Source organism: Protomyctophum bolini (genome assembly GCF_963924005.1).
Source record: "Protomyctophum bolini genome assembly, chromosome: 18".
Taxonomy (NCBI): Eukaryota; Metazoa; Chordata; class Actinopteri; order Myctophiformes; family Myctophidae; genus Protomyctophum; species Protomyctophum bolini.
The window spans coordinates 7,905,669-7,925,646 of record NC_137879.1 but is presented as its reverse complement, the minus strand read 5'-3'; the positions used below and the strand labels follow the sequence as shown (position 1 = coordinate 7,925,646).

Genomic DNA, 19,978 nt, shown 5'->3' with positions numbered 1-19,978 from the left:
GAAATTTTGAAAAAAAAGTTAGCCTCGTTTCTCATCATTTTGGACCGTGGGCTATAGCCCATATCGTTAAAATGTTTGAGAACCACCGACACAGAAACATTTTTTTCAGAAAACTGTCAGGATTTAGAAGACATTTGTAGAATCGTTCTCAGGTCTAAATGAGTTAATCAGCCCTCAATGAGACACATGGCGACCGGGGCAACAAGACTTACTTGCTCTGCTACAGAAGTCTCTGCCTCCTCCATTTCCTCCTCCTTCACCTCCACCGTCTCCTCCTCAGCCTCTTTGGACTTCTTTTTCTTCTTCTTCTTCTTCTTGGGAGTTTCTTCCGCTTCTTCTTCTTCTGCGACGACTGAAAGACAAGACGAAGGAAACATGAGACTCATAAATGTCAAGTCATTACATTTTCTTTAACCAGAACCTGAGAAGAAATTCCGTTTCCAAGGGACGTCTGGATGGAGAGCGTAGCATCAAAATACACATCGAGGTGTGCCTTGACATCACAAGTGTAAAATGTATTTAGTAACTAATGCATAGATATTGACTTCCATTTCCTTCCAGTTAAGTTTGTAATCCGACAAAGACATGTTGAAATATTGTGCACTTTATGCTAATGGAAGCACTGGAAGCAGTGTAAAACTCTCAGAAAATATACCTTCAAAAAAGTTAGCCTCGTTTCTCATCATTTTGGACCGTGGGCTATAGCCCATATCGTACGGCATACTATAGCTCGCCGTTTTTCATCATTTTTGAGGATTTGAAAAAAATGACGAAATGACAAAAACGATGGGTTATAGCCCATGTTTTTTGAAATTTTGAAAAAATAAAGTTAGCCTCGTTTCTCATCATTTTGGACCGTGGGCTATAGCCCATATCGTACGGCATACTATAGCGCGCCGTTTTTCATCATTTTTGAGGATTTGAAAAAAATGACGAAATGACAAAAACGATGGGTTATAGCCCATGTTTTTTGAATTAAAAAAAAAAAAAGTTAGCCTCGTTTCTTATCATTTTGGACCGTGGGCTATAGCCCATATCGTACGGCATACTATAGCGCGCCGTTTTTCATCATTTTTGAGGATTTGAAAAAAATGACGAAATGACAAAAACGATGGGTTATAGCCCATGTTTTTTGAAATTTTGGAAAAAAAAGTTAGCCTCGTTTCTCATCATTTTGGACCGTGGGCTATAGCCCATATCGTACGGCATACTATAGCGCGCCGTTTTTCATCATTTTTGAGGATTTGAAAAAAATGACGAAATGACAAAAACGATGGGTTATAGCCCATGTTTTTTGAAATTTTGAAAAAAAAAGTTAGCCTCGTTTCTCATCATTTTGGACCGTGGGCTATAGCCCATATCGTACGGCATACTATAGCGCGCCGTTTTTCATCATTTTTGAGGATTTGAAAAAAATGACGAAATGACAAAAACGATGGGTTATAGCCCATGTTTTTTGAAATTTTGAAAAAAAAAGTTAGCCTCGTTTCTCATCATTTTGGACCGTGGGCTATAGCCCATATCGTACGGCATACTATAGCGCGCCGTTTTTCATCATTTTTGAGGATTTGAAAAAAATGACGAAATGACAAAAACGATGGGTTATAGCCCATGTTTTTTGAAATTTTGAAAAAAAAAGTTAGCCTCGTTTCTCATCATTTTGGACCGTGGGCTATAGCCCATATCGTACGGCATACTATAGCGCGCCGTTTTTCATCATTTTTGAGGATTTGAAAAAAATGACGAAATGACAAAAACGATGGGTTATAGCCCATGTTTTTTGAAATTTTGAAAAAAAAAGTTAGCCTCGTTTCTCATCATTTTGGACCGTGGGCTATAGCCCATATCGTACGGCATACTATAGCGCGCCGTTTTTCATCATTTTTGAGGATTTGAAAAAAATGACGAAATGACAAAAACGATGGGTTATAGCCCATGTTTTTAGAAATTTTGAAAAAAAAAGTTAGCCTCGTTTCTTATCATTTTGGACCGTGGGCTATAGCCCATATCGTACGGCATACTATAGCGTGCCGTTTTTCATCATTTTTGAAGATTTGAAAAAAATGACGAAATGACAAAAACGATGGGTTATAGCCCATGTTTTTTGAAATTTTGAAAAAAAAAGTTAGCCTCATTTCTCATCATTTTGGACCGTGGGCTATAGCCCATATCGTACGGCATACTATAGCGCGCCGTTTTTCATCATTTTTGAGGATTTGAAAAAAATGACGAAATGACAAAAACGATGGGTTATAGCCCATGTTTTTTGAAATTTTGAAAAAAAAGTTAGCCTCGTTTCTCATCATTTTGGACCGTGGGCTATAGCCCATATCGTTAAAATGTTTGAGAACCACCGACACAGAAACATTTTTTTCAGAAAACTGTCAGGATTTAGAAGACATTTGTAGAATCGTTCTCAGGTCTAAATGAGTTAATCAGCCCTCAATGAGACACATGGCGACCGGGGCAACAAGACTTACTTGCTCTGCTACAGAAGTCTCTGCCTCCTCCATTTCCTCCTCCTTCACCTCCACCGTCTCCTCCTCAGCCTCTTTGGACTTCTTTTTCTTCTTCTTCTTCTTCTTGGGAGTTTCTTCCGCTTCTTCTTCTTCTGCGACGACTGAAAGACAAGACGAAGGAAACATGAGACTCATAAATGTCAAGTCATTACATTTTCTTTAACCAGAACCTGAGAAGAAATTCCGTTTCCAAGGGACGTCTGGATGGAGAGCGTAGCATCAAAATACACATCGAGGTGTGCCTTGACATCACAAGTGTAAAATGTATTTAGTAACTAATGCATAGATATTGACTTCCATTTCCTTCCAGTTAAGTTTGTAATCCGACAAAGACATGTTGAAATATTGTGCACTTTATGCTAATGGGAGCACTGGAAGCAGTGTAAAACTCTCAGAAAATATACCTTCAAAAAAGTTAGCCTCGTTTCTCATCATTTTGGACCGTGGGCTATAGCCCATATCGTACGGCATACTATAGCTCGCCGTTTTTCATCATTTTTGAGGATTTGAAAAAAATGACGAAATGACAAAAACGATGGGTTATAGCCCATGTTTTTTGAAATTTTGAAAAAAAAAGTTAGCCTCGTTTCTCATCATTTTGGACCGTGGGCTATAGCCCATATCGTACGGCATACTATAGCGCGCCGTTTTTCATCATTTTTGAGGATTTGAAAAAAATGACGAAATGACAAAAACGATGGGTTATAGCCCATGTTTTTTTAATTAAAAAAAAAAAAAGTTAGCCTCGTTTCTTATCATTTTGGACCGTGGGCTATAGCCCATATCGTACGGCATACTATAGCGCGCCGTTTTTCATCATTTTTGAGGATTTGAAAAAAATGACGAAATGACAAAAACGATGGGTTATAGCCCATGTTTTTTGAAATTTTGGAAAAAAAAGTTAGCCTCGTTTCTCATCATTTTGGACCGTGGGCTATAGCCCATATCGTACGGCATACTATAGCGCGCCGTTTTTCATCATTTTTGAGGATTTGAAAAAAATGACGAAATGACAAAAACGATGGGTTATAGCCCATGTTTTTTGAAATTTTGAAAAAAAAAGTTAGCCTCGTTTCTCATCATTTTGGACCGTGGGCTATAGCCAATATCGTACGGCATACTATAGCGCGCCGTTTTTCATCATTTTTGAGGATTTGAAAAAAATGACGAAATGACAAAAACGATGGGTTATAGCCCATGTTTTTTGAAATTTTGAAAAAAAAAGTTAGCCTCGTTTCTCATCATTTTGGACCGTGGGCTATAGCCCATATCGTACGGCATACTATAGCGCGCCGTTTTTCATCATTTTTGAGGATTTGAAAAAAATGACGAAATGACAAAAACGATGGGTTATAGCCCATGTTTTTTGAAATTTTGAAAAAAAAAGTTAGCCTCGTTTCTCATCATTTTGGACCGTGGGCTATAGCCCATATCGTACGGCATACTATAGCGCGCCGTTTTTCATCATTTTTGAGGATTTGAAAAAAATGACGAAATGACAAAAACGATGGGTTATAGCCCATGTTTTTTGAAATTTTGAAAAAAAAAGTTAGCCTCGTTTCTCATCATTTTGGACCGTGGGCTATAGCCCATATCGTTAAAATGTTTGAGAACCACCGACACAGAAACATTTTTTTCAGAAAACTGTCAGGATTTAGAAGACATTTGTAGAATCGTTCTCAGGTCTAAATGAGTTAATCAGCCCTCAATGAGACACATGGCGACCGGGGCAACAAGACTTACTTGCTCTGCTACAGAAGTCTCTGCCTCCTCCATTTCCTCCTCCTTCACCTCCACCGTCTCCTCCTCAGCCTCTTTGGACTTCTTTTTCTTCTTCTTCTTCTTCTTGGGAGTTTCTTCCGCTTCTTCTTCTTCTGCGACGACTGAAAGACAAGACGAAGGAAACATGAGACTCATAAATGTCAAGTCATTACATTTTCTTTAACCAGAACCTGAGAAGAAATTCCGTTTCCAAGGGACGTCTGGATGGAGAGCGTAGCATCAAAATACACATCGAGGTGTGCCTTGACATCACAAGTGTAAAATGTATTTAGTAACTAATGCATAGATATTGACTTCCATTTCCTTCCAGTTAAGTTTGTAATCCGACAAAGACATGTTGAAATATTGTGCACTTTATGCTAATGGAAGCACTGGAAGCAGTGTAAAACTCTCAGAAAATATACCACTGACTTACAACAGAAGAAATATATATAATAAAGAATCCCGGATACAAATTTGCATCATTTATTTTGAAACATTAAAAACAGAAAAACAGACACCCAACAAGAAGCATGTTGTCTGCAGGTCTGCCTACCTTCCGTTACTATCTTGGGTTTTTTGGTTTTGGGCACCACTGGCGTGGAGGGCGCCGAGGTGTCCTCAACCTCCTCAATCTTCCTCTTCCTCGAGGTGGAGGGGAGCGTCGAGTCTCCAGATGGATCATACACTTTCACCTCACTGTTTAAAAACAATAAAGAATCAAAGATGTTAACCAAAGTCTGTATAGTAATATACAACTGTGCTTACTCTGCGACAATTGCAACACAGAAAGGGGACATATTACATTAAGAGTGTTGCACTTTGTGTTCCGTGTCTAAATGAGAGCTCAGATGAGGTAGTGACAAAAACCCTCATGATGTTTTCAGGACAGTGACAGTTCGTCAGTATCATCACCGCTCAGTCATTATTAAACCCCCATGGCGTTTTGTGGACTTATATCTTGGCTTCATTCACCTCTTGTGTTGGTATTTGTCTGCTTTTGCCATCGCCTTTCCCGTTCCACTGATTTTCCTGATCTGGAGGCAAAATAAATAAAAGACATGGTCAGACCAACAAAGCACAGATTGTCTGGAAAAGTTGAATAAACGGGATACCTCACTACAACGGGAGAGAACTGGTGAAGGTACCAACTAAAAATACAAGTGGTGGAGAATAATTTCTGAAGGCATCTACTTTATTATCCCAGGTTAGATTGACAGTTTAATAGTTTTACTTACTCCTCTGTCCTCAAGATGTCGCAGGCGAGCTTCCAGCTTGGCACGGTTCTCTATTCCCATTTCTGCATTGGTGTCCTCACCGAGGGCGTCGTAGCGAATAGCTAGGGATGCTTTAGCTGCCAGCATTCTGGAAATCTGCAAAAAGGCACCATGTTAAGCAACAACTCATTATTTGTACAGCTATCACCACAGATGCACAACAATTTAACAAAAAAGCAGTGTTGGTCATCTTCAAATAATCTTATGTGCTGCGTTTATACTTTAAGAAAGTTTAAGGTCTTCTGTAATTACTATAACAGATGTACAGATTTTGTCCGAGGGTGCCATGACACAGGGCAATGGGCATAACTGGTATTTTACACAAACACTAAAATGAAAATAACGACATTACGTTTTCAGACTTATTTTTGTTAAACAAAGTGCAGCATTAATGTGATTTACACCCACATGTACAACAAAGCAGGAAACACACCTTGCCCTTATTCTTGGCTGTAGTTTGGCCAACCAGCGAGGCATGGTAGATGAGACCGTATTTTGGGGTGTCTTTGCGGGTCTTCAGGGCTCTGAACAAGGCCTTCTCCGCTCCGAGGATCTGCACCGTGGAAGCCGGGTGCTTGGCTAGATTCAACAGGGAACCTTGGGAACACAGAAAGGGAACATAATATACATATTAAAGGCTTCCGTTCAGAACAGTCTTTCGTATATCTAGCTACACAGCACTGTGTGTGCGCCACATCAAAATGAGAGCTCAGATGAGGTAGTGACAAAAACCCTCATGATGTTTTCAGGACAGTGACATTAAGTCAGTATCATCACCGCTCAGTCATTATTAACCCCCCTCATGTGTGCCACAGCTCTCTGCGGTTCTTACCAGCGTGAGAGATGAGGCGAGCGCCCACCAGCTCTCCCACCATCACCGTCAGGTTGGGAGCGATGGCCATCATGCGGTTCTTCAGGTAGTCGTACAGCTGAGTGCGGTACTCCGAGATCTCGATCACCTGGAAGGAAAGAACAGATGTGTGAGCGACCCCTCAATCCTCAAGTCTGACTTGCACTTAGTTGTGTGTCTGTGTCACGCTGCAGTGCAGTCTGAACTTGTAGACATGCCACCTTTGGTGCACCACAGTCCACACGCAAGGCTTTTACCGTCAGTTGCTTCCAATGGTGGCCATGCAACAATTGAAGCTTAAGACCATAATCTTTCAATTGTATGTACAGTCACATCAACTGCCTCCCTCTTCAGACAGAGGTAATTGCAACACCTAACTACAATGAAGATGGGGGGGCCTGGGCGGCGCACACATTGCTTGTGGTCTTGTGGAGTAACCGTTTAGTGATCTCATGTAATGCGTGTTTGTTGTGGGAGATGTACTGCATCTGGTCTACCTCAAATAGCTTTATTGGCAGTGCCAACCTCACGTTAAAGATGTTCAATGGCAGAGTAGGGAGACGGCCAGCTGCAAATGTGCTCGTTATATTGCTTTAACAATTTATACATTTGAATACATTCCCGAACAGACTGAGGATTCCACATTTTAGAACAGTAATAGTTTACGTTTATAATTAGTAACTTTGTGAAGCAGTGTGTGTAATTGTGTGTAGGGGGTACTGTGGCCGTTCAGATGAGATAGTGACTTAAAGACCCACATGATTTATTTCAAGAGGAAGACAAACGTCATCATCATCACTACGGCCATTATGAATCCCTCGATACACAACTACAGTGGGAGGTAGCGCTGGGTTTACCTGGTCACACAGGTGCTTTATGTTGCCGATGTCCTCGTCCGACACCTCTGTTCCCATGGAGATCTCGGCGGCCAGTTTGACCTCTGCCTCGATGTCCTCGGGCAGCATCTCCGACAGGTCGGTGGTGGCCACGTTGGTGCGAACGCCTGGGGACCAAGAAATGCATTCATCATTTACACGACGTGGCAGAGGTCAGCACTCTGAGAGGACAAGGGCTTCCATTTCACAGACGTTCCGAGTCCCGACCTACATCGCTAGCCTGTCTTGCCTTCAGCTTTAAGACTGTCCAAAAGGTTCATTATTCACTATGATATCAATGACATTTCTATAACAAAATAACCCTGGATACATGGATTAACATCCTCCCACCATACAGATTGGACAAAATTACATTTTTTTAACCAAGTTACATAGTGAGGTTTTAAGCTCACAGAAATCTATGGTCAAAGTAAAATGTTATATTGTTGTCACCAAGATCATTTTACCCTGGTTTTGATACCAAGATAATTTAGCCTGGTTTTGCTTTGGGACAGTTCAGTAACAAGCCAGTTATGAGGAGAGCGAGCATGTTGTACAACTGTCCACATATCCGCTATGAGAAAAACGTTATGCACACACCATGTAGAACACTGCTGAAGGGTTGTTGTGAGATTATTTCGAAATTAACAAAATACAGCGGTATGATTATACAATGAGATGCAAAAAAATCTGAAGAAGTCTGTTTCATTATCCACTTTGCATTTTGGACTCATTATATTGGCTACATCTACAAAATCACTACACATTGTGATGCATTGTGAGCTTGACTAATTTTGAATACAATAGGGCTTAGGTTGGTAACTTCACTGCCCAGTATCTCCTTCCACAAGAACGTGTAAGTGTCAAGTGACTATAGTAAACCCTCAAACTGGTGTTTGTGTGGTCAGTGGTGACATCCAGTGTTGTTTTTGGCGGCAAATTTAGATTTTAGTTTGTCATATTTAGTCACCTGGAATGTTTTAGTGTTAGTCGACAAATTTTTGTTGATTTAGTCGAACAAAATGTGTTTTGGCGGAAAAATAATCCGATCAATAAACTTGAAAAATAATCCGATCTACAAAGCTTGTAGATCGGATATTTTCACCATGCAACCAAGTGTAAAAAGACTTTTACTGGATCACTTGTCCACTAGTCCCTTCCTAACACGTCTAGTTTTTATTTGTTGACGAAATTGTCAATATATTTAGTCTTAGTCGTCATAGCTTAGTTTTCATTTAGTTTCCATTCAGTTTGTCAGTGAAAAAAGGTAGTCGACAAACATTTTTCGTCTTAGGCACGATTCATACTCATATTTTATAGCCGAATAAAAGTCGGTTCGGCTCTGTAGAGCCTACAATGTGACGTCATTTGAGGTTCGGGGGGGCGGGTACCGTCCTAAAGTCTTCTCTTCGGTGCTACTGAAATTTTCTGATGAGCCGAAATCATTTCGGCACTACAGTGGTAAAATAGGAGTATGAATCGGCCCTTAATAGACTAAAACACTGGATTCCAACCTGTGCATTTGCTCACCTATATGGCGGACACTTTTGCAGTAGGCCAGGTTGTCTGTGATGATCTTGCTCAGTTCGGGAAAATGCCAACCATACCACTCTCTGCAGCGCATGATGTAGTTGTTCAGCTCTTTGTCCAGATCATCCAACAGAGCTGCAGACAGCAGGGATATGGTTATGGGATATTATAGTTGGAATTTTGAAAAAAAAAGTTAGCCTCGTTTCTCATCATTTTGGACCGTGGGCTATAGCCCATATCGTACGGCATACTATAGCGCGCCGTTTTTCATCATTTTTGAAGATTTGAAAAAAATGACGAAATGACAAAAACGATGGGTTATAGCCCATGTTTTTTGAAATTTTGAAAAAAAAAAAGTTATCCTCGTTTCTCATCATTTTGGACCATGGGCTATAGCCCATATCGTACGGCATACTATAGCACGCCGTTTTTCATCATTTTTGATGATTTGAAAAAAATGACGAAATGACAAAAACGATGGGTTATAGCCCATGTTTTTAGAAATTTAAAATAAAAAAGTTATCCTCGTTTCTCATCATTTTGGACCATGGGCTATAGCCCATATCGTACGGCATACTATAGCGCGCCGTTTTTCATCATTTTTGAAGATTTAAAAAAAATGACGAAATGACAAAAACGATGGGTTATAGCCCATGTTTTTTGAAAATTTGAAAAAAAAAGTTAGCCTCGTTTCTCATCATTTTGGACCGTGGGCTATAGCCCATATCGTACGGCATACTATAGCGCGCCGTTTTTCATCATTTTTGAAGATTTGAAAAAAATGACGAAATGACAAAAACGATGGGTTATAGCCCATGTTTTTAGAAAATTTGAAAAAAAAAGTTATCCTCGTTACTCATCATTTTGGACCGTGGGCTATAGCCCATATCGTACGGCATACTATAGCGCGCCGTTTTTCATCATTTTTGATGATTTGACAAAAATGAAAAAATGAAAAAAACGATGGGTTATAGCCCATGTTTTTTGAAATTTTGAAAAAAAAAGTTATCCTCGTTTCTCATCATTTTGGACCATGGGCTATAGCCCATATCGTACGGCATACTATAGCGCGCCGTTTTTCATCATTTTTGATGATTTGACAAATATGAAAAAAACGATGGGTTATAGCCCATGTTTTTTTAAATTAAAAAAAAAAAAGTTAGCCTCGTTTCTCATCATTTTGGACCGTGGGCTATAGCCCATATCGTACGGCATACTATAGCGCGCCGTTTTTCATCATTTTTGAGGATTTGAAAAAAATGACGAAATGAAAAAAACGATGGGTTATAGCCCATGTTTTTTGAAATTTTGAAAAAAAAAGTTATTCTCGTTTCTCATCATTTTGGACCGTGGGCTATAGCCCATATCGTACGGCATACTATAGCACGCCGTTTTTCATCATTTTTGAGGATTTGAAAAAAATGACGAAATGACAAAAACGATGGGTTATAGCCCATGTTTTTTGAAATTTAAAGAAAAAAAGTTAGCCTCGTTTCTCATCATTTTGGACCGTGGGCTATAGCCCATATCGTACGGCATACTATAGCGCGCCGTTTTTCATCATTTTTGATGATTTGACAAAAATGAAAAAATGAAAAAAACGATGGGTTATAGCACATGTTTTTTGAAATTTTGAAAAAAAAAGTTATCCTCGTTTCTCATCATTTTGGACCATGGGCTATAGCCCATATCGTACGGCATACTATAGCGCGCCGTTTTTCATCATTTTTGATGATTTGACAAATATGAAAAAAACGATGGGTTATAGCCCATGTTTTTTTAAATTAAAAAAAAAAAAGTTAGCCTCGTTTCTCATCATTTTGGACCGTGGGCTATAGCCCATATCGTACGGCATACTATAGCGCGCCGTTTTTCATCATTTTTGAGGATTTGAAAAAAATGACGAAATGAAAAAAACGATGGGTTATAGCCCATGTTTTTTGAAATTTTGAAAAAAAAAGTTATTCTCGTTTCTCATCATTTTGGACCGTGGGCTATAGCCCATATCGTACGGCATACTATAGCACGCCGTTTTTCATCATTTTTGAGGATTTGAAAAAAATGACGAAATGACAAAAACGATGGGTTATAGCCCATGTTTTTTGAAATTTAAAGAAAAAAAGTTAGCCTCGTTTCTCATCATTTTGGACCGTGGGCTATAGCCCATATCGTACGGCATACTATAGCGCGCCGTTTTTCATCATTTTTGAAGATTTGAAAAAAATGACGAAATGACAAAAACGATGGGTTATAGCCCATGTTTTTTGAAATTTTGAAAAAAACTGTTATCCTCGTTTCTCATCATTTTGGACCATGGGCTATAGCCCATATCGTACGGCATACTATAGCGCGCCGTTTTTCATCATTTTTGAGGATTTGAAAAAAATGGAAAAATGAAAAAAACGATGGGTTATAGCCCATGTTTTTTGAAATTTTGAAAAAAAAAGTTATCCTCGTTTCTCATCATTTTGGACCATGGGCTATAGCCCATATCGTACGGCATACTATAGCACGCCGTTTTTCATCATTTTTGAGGATTTGAAAAAAATGGGTTATATATGGGTTATAGCCCATGTTTTTTTTAATTTTGAAATTCTTTTTTATCATAAATAGCATAAATTTTAAATAAACCATGTAAATACAACAAATCGAGCAGAGCACTCCAGGGACTCGAACCTCGTTCTGGAAAACCAGAAGTACCACACCAGTGCCTTAGTTTTTTTTGTTGTAATTTACAGGTCCATTATTTTCATCTTGTTCTCAAATCCTGCCAAATCATGAAAAACATCATGCAGTCTGAAACCATGGACTATAGTTTTTCGTGATTAATCTTTTTCTCAAATCCTCCAAAATCATCATGCATAGTATGCCGTCCGTCAGTTTTTTCAATGCTCTTAAATCATGAGCTTGTAGATCAGATTGTTTTGCTAATGTTCCCTTCAGAATAGTGATTCTAGGGTTCATGTCATTAATGTAATAAATACATAAATGAAAATGTATTGATTTATTGATTACTTTAACGATATGAACGAATGAATATTAAATGAAACAAGTTGCAATCAAAGATTTGGAACTCCTCTGTAGTAACGAGGAACCCCTATATTAGGGGTCCGAGAACCATGTGATCAGAACCATCACTGGCCTCTCTACACTGGCTCCCGTTTAAATACAGAACATAGTTCTAAATCCTCCTCACCTATAAAGCTCTCAATGGTCAGGCACCACAATATCTCAGAGAACTCATCGATCCCTACAATAAATGGTGCGTTCATAGTATACAGAAATGCTTACAGTCCCCGAAATATCAAAAGTTACAATAGGAGGCAGGGCGTTTAAGTCCCAGGAACCTTCTCCCGGCTTCGGTCCGTGGGGCTGACACGCTCTGCACAGTCGAGACTAAAAACCTCTACGACAAAGACTATAGCTAGTCTTCAGTACAGTCACCCGACAAAGTAAAAAGGGTGAGAACTGAGTAAGGGGACCCCTCCACCCAACATGGTCACACTGCCAGGGTGAGTTAATTACACAACCAAACGCTGTTGTATATTGTGTACACTCAATATAGGCTAGTATTTTATAGAGAAAAGTTTTATGTGAAGGGAGTTTAATTGAGTTTTGCATATTAAATGTATTGTAGTAGTATCACCGTTTTGCCTCATTCTATAACCCACTGAGTATTTACTTTAAGATTGCTCCATTATATATTTAAAAACCTTGTCTGTGATCCTTCCAGGTTCTGACATGACTACAGTTTAGTAATTACATGTAAACCCACAAATAGTCATTTTTTTGTGACCAAAGTTAGTGTAGAAATGTTTGGGCATTTTGAGCAAAGATCCCGGGAGGAGCGAGATACAGGTCAAAAGTCAGAACATGAAAGTGAGGCAAGAGGAGACAAATCAAAGTTTTATTGCGGTTCATGAGCTATGCCCATTTAAAGTTTCAGTTGAGTGCTATAGAGAGGGTATGCACAAAGTGAATGAATTGATGATGTCATGTGCATACCCTCGATCACGCCACCCATTGGCCAATGGTTGTGGGCTTTGCGTCCTCACGGTTTGGCATTGCCCGCTGATCGGAAATCAGGGCCAATTGTCATTTTCAAATGATTGGAATCGGATTGGCAGCAAATTTTTTTTAAAGGGCTACCATATTGCCAAGTTTCGAGAACCCAACCAGCCAGAACTGCCGTTTTTGGTGGAAGGAGATGAGAAAAATAAGGGACCAAGCTCTCCTTCCACCAAAAACCCAACTGTAGGGATTACAAACACAGTAAAGAACTTGGGGGGGTTATCATCTATGAAAAGGCAACACAATGAGCAGAAAATGAACCATGTAAATACAACAAATTGAGAGCACCGCAGGGAGTTGAACCCCGTTCTGGTAAACCAGTAGTACCACACCAGTGCCACCAGTTGGTGTTATAATTTACAGGTCCAAATCAGCAATTAGTTTCAAATTTGCTAAATATTTTTTAAACTTACTCTTGCTGACCTCCTGCGGCAAGATAATGAGAAAAAAAGTCCTTAATAGCCTACAAACTCAATTTGAATCATGACTATGTCTTTATACAATTGAAAACCGGAAGAAGACTCACTCCACAATTAACTTAAGGAAAACTCTTCAGACATAAACTAAGATAATCTTTTATTTTCTCATGCTAATAAAGTGCTGCAAAGTGCTAAAAGTGAAAAGTGTGCAGCAGAAAACGTTTGAGTCATAGGCCCATCGTCAATGCCTCGCCTACTGACCGGCATGTATGAAGTTTTAGCTGCAAATGGCAGCATAAATAAATCACATAAATACACCACATAATGTGATGTTAACTGACAAGATGAAGATTCACTCATTCGCACATTATAAAAGACATACCTCACATCAACCAACATCACATACCTAACCCTATGTTAATTATGTGATGTGGGATGGCGTGATGAAGCCTTACTCACAAATGTGAAATGAGACATAAACACACATCACATACCGGGCCTGTGTTCATAGGTGATGTGGGCTTACGTAATGAAGCTTTACTCACAAATTAGATCTGATAATATAGCACCAACAATGGTCTTATGACCTAGATGTTTGCTGCTGCACTTCTCACTTTAAGCACTGAACAAAATAGATTTTCTTGGTCTTGACACTTTTGGCTGTTGAAAAACAGCTTCTAACCATTATTTGACACTTTTGGTTGTTGAAAAACAGCTTTTAACCATTATTTGACACTTTGGTTGTTGAGAAACAGCCCCTAAAACATTATTTTACACTTTTGGTTGTTGAGAAACAGCTCCTAAAACATTATTTGACACTTTTGGTTGTTGAAAAACAGCTTCTAACCATTATTTGACACTTTGGTTGTTGAGAAACAGCTCCTAAAACATTATTTTACACTTTTGGTTATTGAGAAACAGCTCCTAAAACATTATTTTACACTTTTGGTTACTGAGAAACAGCTCCTAAAACATTATTTGACACTTTTGGTTGTTGAAAAACAGCTTCTAACCATTATTTGACACTTTGGTTGTTGAGAAACAGCTCCTAAAACATTATTTTACACTTTTGGTTGTTGAGAAACAGCTCCTAAAACATTATTTGACACTTTTGGTTGTTGAAAAACAGCTTCTAACCATTATTTGACACTTTGGTTGTTGAGAAACAGCTCCTAAAACATTATTTTACACTTTTGGTTATTGAGAAACAGCTCCTAAAACATTATTTTACACTTTTGGTTATTGAGAAACAGCTTCTAACCATTATTTGACACTTTGGTTGTTGAGAAACAGCTCCTAAAACATTATTTTACACTTTTGGTTATTGAGAAACAGCTCCTAAAACATTATTTGACAATTTTGGTTGTTGAAAAACAGCTTCTAACCATTATTTGACACTTTGGTTGTTGAGAAACAGCTCCTAAAACATTATTTTACACTTTTGGTTATTGAGAAACAGCTCCTAAAACATTATTTGACACTTTTGGTTGTTGAAAAACAACTTCTAACCATTATTTGACACTTTGGTTGTTGAGAAACAGCTCCTAAAACATTATTTTACACTTTTGGTTATTGAGAAACAGCTCCTAAAACATTATTTGACACTTTTGGTTGTTGAAAAATAGCTTCTAACCATTATTTGACACTTTGGTTGTTGAGAAACAGCTCCTAAAACATTATTTTACACTTTTGGTTATTGAGAAACAGCTCCTAAAACATTATTTGACACTTTTGGTTGTTGAAAAACAGCTTCTAACCATTATTTGACACTTTGGTTGTTGAGAAACAGCTCCTAAAACATTATTTTACACTTTTGGTTATTGAGAAACAGCTCCTAAAACATTATTTGACACTTTTGGTTGTTGAAAAACAGCTTCTAACCATTATTTGACACTTTGGTTGTTGAGAAACAGCTCCTAAAACATTATTTTACACTTTTGGTTATTGAGAAACAGCTCCTAAAACATTATTTGACACTTTTGGTTGTTGAAAAACAGCTTCTAACCATTATTTGACACTTTGGTTGTTGAGAAACAGCTCCTAAAACATTATTTTACACTTTTGGTTGTTGAGAAACACCTCCTAAAACATTATTTGACAATTTTGGTTGTTGAAAAACAGCTTCTAACCATTATTTGACACTTTGGTTGTTGAGAAACAGCTCCTAAAACATTATTTTACACTTTTGGTTATTGAGAAACAGCTCCTAAAACATTATTTGACACTTTTGGTTGTTGAAAAACAGCTTCTAACCATTATTTGACACTTTGGTTGTTGAGAAACAGCTCCTAAAACATTATTTTACACTTTTGGTTGTTGAGAAACAGCTCCTAAAACATTATTTGACACTTTTGGTTGTTGAAAAACAGCTTCTAACCATTATTTGACACTTTGGTTGTTGAGAAACAGCTCCTAAAACATTATTTTACACTTTTGGTTATTGAGAAACAGCTCCTAAAACATTATTTGACACTTTTGGTTGTTGAAAAACAGCTTCTAACCATTCTTTGACACTTTGGTTGTTGAGAAACAGCTCCTAAAACATTATCTTACACTTTTGGTTGTTGAGAAACAGCTCCTAAAACATTATTTGACACTTTTGGTTGTTGAAAAACAGCTTCTAACCATTATTTGACACTTTGGTTGTTGAGAAACAGCTCCTAAAACATTATTTTACACTTTTGGTTACTGAGAAACAGCTCCTAAAACATTATTTGACACTTTTGGTTGTTGAAAAACAGCTTCTAACCATTATTTGACACTTTGGTTGTTGAGAAACAGCTCCTAAAACATTATTTTACACTTTTGGTTACTGAGAAACAGCTCCTAAAACATTATTTGACACTTTTGGTTGTTGAAAAACAGCTTCTAACCATTATTTGACACTTTGGTTGTTGAGAAACAGCTCCTAAAACATTATTTTACACTTTTGGTTGTTGAGAAACAGCTCCTAAAACATTATTTGACACTTTTGGTTGTTGAAAAACAGCTTCTAACCATTATTTGACACTTTGGTTGTTGAGAAACAGCTCCTAAAACATTATTTTACACTTTTGGTTATTGAGAAACAGCTCCTAAAACATTATTCGACACTTTTGGTTGTTGAAAAACAGCTTCTAACCATTATTTGACACTTTGGTTGTTGAGAAACAGCTCCTAAAACATTATTTTACACTTTTGGTTATTGAGAAACAGCTCCTAAAACATTATTTGACACTTTTGGTTGTTGAAAAACAGCTTCTAACCATTATTTGACACTTTGGTTGTTGAGAAACAGCTCCTAAAACATTATTTTACACTTTTGGTTATTGAGAAACAGCTCCTAAAACATTATTTGACACTTTTGGTTGTTGAAAAACAGCTTCTAACCATTCTTTGACACTTTGGTTGTTGAGAAACAGCTCCTAAAACATTATTTTACACTTTTGGTTGTTGAGAAACAGCTCCTAAAACATTATTTGACACTTTTGGTTGTTGAAAAACAGCTTCTAACCATTATTTGACACTTTGGTTGTTGAGAAACAGCTCCTAAAACATTATTTTACACTTTTGGTTACTGAGAAACAGCTCCTAAAACATTATTTGACACTTTTGGTTGTTGAAAAACAGCTTCTAACCATTATTTGACACTTTGGTTGTTGAGAAACAGCTCCTAAAACATTATTTTACACTTTTGGTTGTTGAGAAACAGCTCCTAAAACATTATTTGACACTTTTGGTTGTTGAAAAACAGCTTCTAACCATTATTTGACACTTTGGTTGTTGAGAAACAGCTCCTAAAACATTATTTTACACTTTTGGTTATTATTATTGGCAATTATTATTAAAATTATTATTAAATTATTAAATGATTAAAATTATTTTGGCAAATTATTTTGGGAGGCAAATTATTTTGGAAAATTATTTTGGGAGGCAAATTATTTTGGGAGGCAAATTATTTTGGGAGGCAAATTATTTTGGCAAATTATTTTTGGAGGCAAATTATTTTGGGAGGCAAATTATTTTGGGAGGCAAATTATTTTGGCAAATTATTTTGGGAGGCAAATTATTTTGTGAGGCAAATTATTTTGTGAGGCAAATTATTTTGTGAGGCAAATTATTTTGGGAGGCAAATTATTTTTGCAAATTATTTCAGGAGGCAAATTATTTTGGCAAATAATTTTGGGAGGCAAATTATTTTGGCAAATTATTTTGGGAGGCAAATTATTTTGGCAAATAATTTTGGGAGGCAAATAATTTTGGCAAATTATTTTAGGAGGCAAATTATTTTGGCAAATTATTTTAGGAGGCAAATTATTTTGTGAGGCAAATTATTTTGGCAAATTATTTTGGGAGGCAAATTATTTTGGCAAATTATTTCAGGAGGCAAATTATTTTGGGAGGCAAATTATTTTGGGAGGCAAATTATTTTGGGAGGCAAATTATTTTGGGAAATTATTTTGGGAGGCAAATTATTTTGTGAGGCAAATTATTTTGTGAGGCAAATTATTTTGGCAGGCAAATTATTTTGGCAAATTATTTCAGGAGGCAAATTATTTTGGGAGGCAAATTATTTTGGCAAATTATTTTGGGAGGCAAATTATTTTGGCAAATTATTTTGGGAGGCAAATTATTTTGGCAGGCAAATTATTTTGGGAGGCAAATTATTTTGGGAGGCAAATTATTTTGGGAGGCAAATTATTTTGGCAAATTATTTTGGCAAATTATTTTGGGAGGCAAATTATTTTGGCAAATTATTTTGGCAAATTATTTTGGGAGGCAAATTATTTTGGGAGGCAAATTATTTTGTGAGGCAAAATATTTTGTGAGGCAAATTATTTTGTGAGGCAAATTATTTTGGGAGGCAAATTATTTTGGCAAATTATTTCAGGAGGCAAATTATTTTGGGAGGCAAATTATTTTGGGAGGCAAATTATTTTGGGAGGCAAATTATTTTGGCAAATTATTTTGGGAGAAAAATTATTTTGGGAGGCAAATTATTTTGGGAGGCAAATTATTTTGGGAGGCAAATTATTTTAGCAAATTATTTTGGGAGGCAAATTATTTTGGGAGGCAAATTATTTTGGCAAATTATTTTGGGAGAAAAATTATTTTGGGAGGCAAATTATTTTGGGAGGCAAATTATTTTAGCAAATTATTTTGGGAGGCAAATTATTTTGGGAGGCAAATTATTTTGGCAAATTATTTTGGCAAATTATTTTGGGAGGCAAATTATTTTGGCAAATTATTTTGGGAGGCAAATTATTTTGGCAGGCAAATTATTTTGGCAAATTATTTTGGGAGGCAAATTATTTTGGCAAATTATTTTACACTTTTGGTTATTGAGAAACAGCTCCTAAAACATTATTTGACACTTTTGGTTGTTGAAAAACAGCTTCTAACCATTATTTGACACTTTGGTTGTTGAGAAACAGCTCCTAAAACATTATTTTACACTTTTGGTTATTAAGAAACAGCTCCTAAAACATTATTTGACACTTTTGGTTGTTGAAAAACAGCTTCTAACCATTATTTGACACTTTGGTTGTTGAGAAACAGCTCCTAAAACATTATTTTACACTTTTGGTTACTGAGAAACAGCTCCTAAAACATTATTTGACACTTTTGGTTGTTGAAAAACAGCTTCTAACCATTATTTGACACTTTGGTTGTTGAGAAACAGCTCCTAAAACATTATTTTACACTTTTGGTTGTTGAGAAACAGCTCCTAAAACATTATTTGACACTTTTGGTTGTTGAAAAACAGCTTCTAACCATTATTTGACACTTTGGTTGTTGAGAAACAGCTCCTAAAACATTATTTTACACTTTTGGTTATTATTATTGGCAATTATTATTAAAATTATTATTAAATTATTAAATGATTAAAATTATTTTGGCAAATTATTTTGGGAGGCAAATTATTTTGGGAGGCAAATTATTTTGGGAGGCAAATTATTTTGGCAAATTATTTTTGGAGGCAAATTATTTTGGGAGGCAAATTATTTTGGGAGGCAAATTATTTTGGCAAATTATTTTGGGAGGCAAATTATTTTGTGAGGCAAATTATTTTGTGAGGCAAATTATTTTGTGAGGCAAATTATTTTGGGAGGCAAATTATTTTTGCAAATTATTTCAGGAGGCAAATGATTTTGGGAGGCAAATTATTTTGGCAAATAATTTTGGGAGGCAAATTATTTTGGCAAATTATTTTGGGAGGCAAATTATTTTGGCAAATAATTTTTGGAGGCAAATAATTTTGGCAAATTATTTTAGGAGGCAAATTATTTTGGCAAATTATTTTAGGAGGCAAATTATTTTGGGAGGCAAATTATTTTGGGAGGCAAATTATTTTGGCAAATTATTTCAGGAGGCAAATTATTTTGGGAGGCAAATTATTTTGGGAGGCAAATTATTTTGTGAGGCAAATTATTTTGGCAGGAAAATTATTTTGGCAAATTATTTCAGGAGGCAAATTATTTTGGGAGGCAAATTATTTTGGCAAATTATTTTGGGAGGCAAATTATTTTGGCAAATTATTTTGGGAGGCAAATTATTTTGGCAGGCAAATTATTTTGGGAGGCAAATTATTTTGGGAGGCAAATTATTTTGGGAGGCAAATTATTTTGGGAGGCAAATTATTTTGGCAAATTATTTTGGCAAATTATTTTGGCAAATTATTTTGGCAAATTATTTT

General features: G+C 36.8%; 1 protein-coding gene across 1 annotated transcript in view; it reads right to left on the bottom strand.

Annotated features, from left to right (window-relative positions):
• Positions 1 to 4,217: 4,217 nt before the first annotated feature.
• The window catches only part of LOC308333139 (nucleolar protein 58-like), a gene marked incomplete at both ends in the record, with an annotated part of 200,946 nt that continues 185,185 nt past the window's right edge, over positions 4,218 to 19,978 (bottom strand). Inside the window, 10 exons of the mRNA XM_080789334.1 lie at positions 4,218 to 4,402; positions 4,837 to 4,979; positions 5,256 to 5,317; positions 5,519 to 5,653; positions 5,991 to 6,154; positions 6,390 to 6,516; positions 7,265 to 7,410; positions 8,813 to 8,947; positions 12,009 to 12,062; positions 13,297 to 13,309. Coding sequence (XP_080645460.1) covers positions 4,218 to 4,402; positions 4,837 to 4,979; positions 5,256 to 5,317; positions 5,519 to 5,653; positions 5,991 to 6,154; positions 6,390 to 6,516; positions 7,265 to 7,410; positions 8,813 to 8,947; positions 12,009 to 12,062; positions 13,297 to 13,309 — 1,164 coding nt within the window. The remainder of the gene's footprint in view (positions 4,403 to 4,836; positions 4,980 to 5,255; positions 5,318 to 5,518; positions 5,654 to 5,990; positions 6,155 to 6,389; positions 6,517 to 7,264; positions 7,411 to 8,812; positions 8,948 to 12,008; positions 12,063 to 13,296; positions 13,310 to 19,978) is intronic.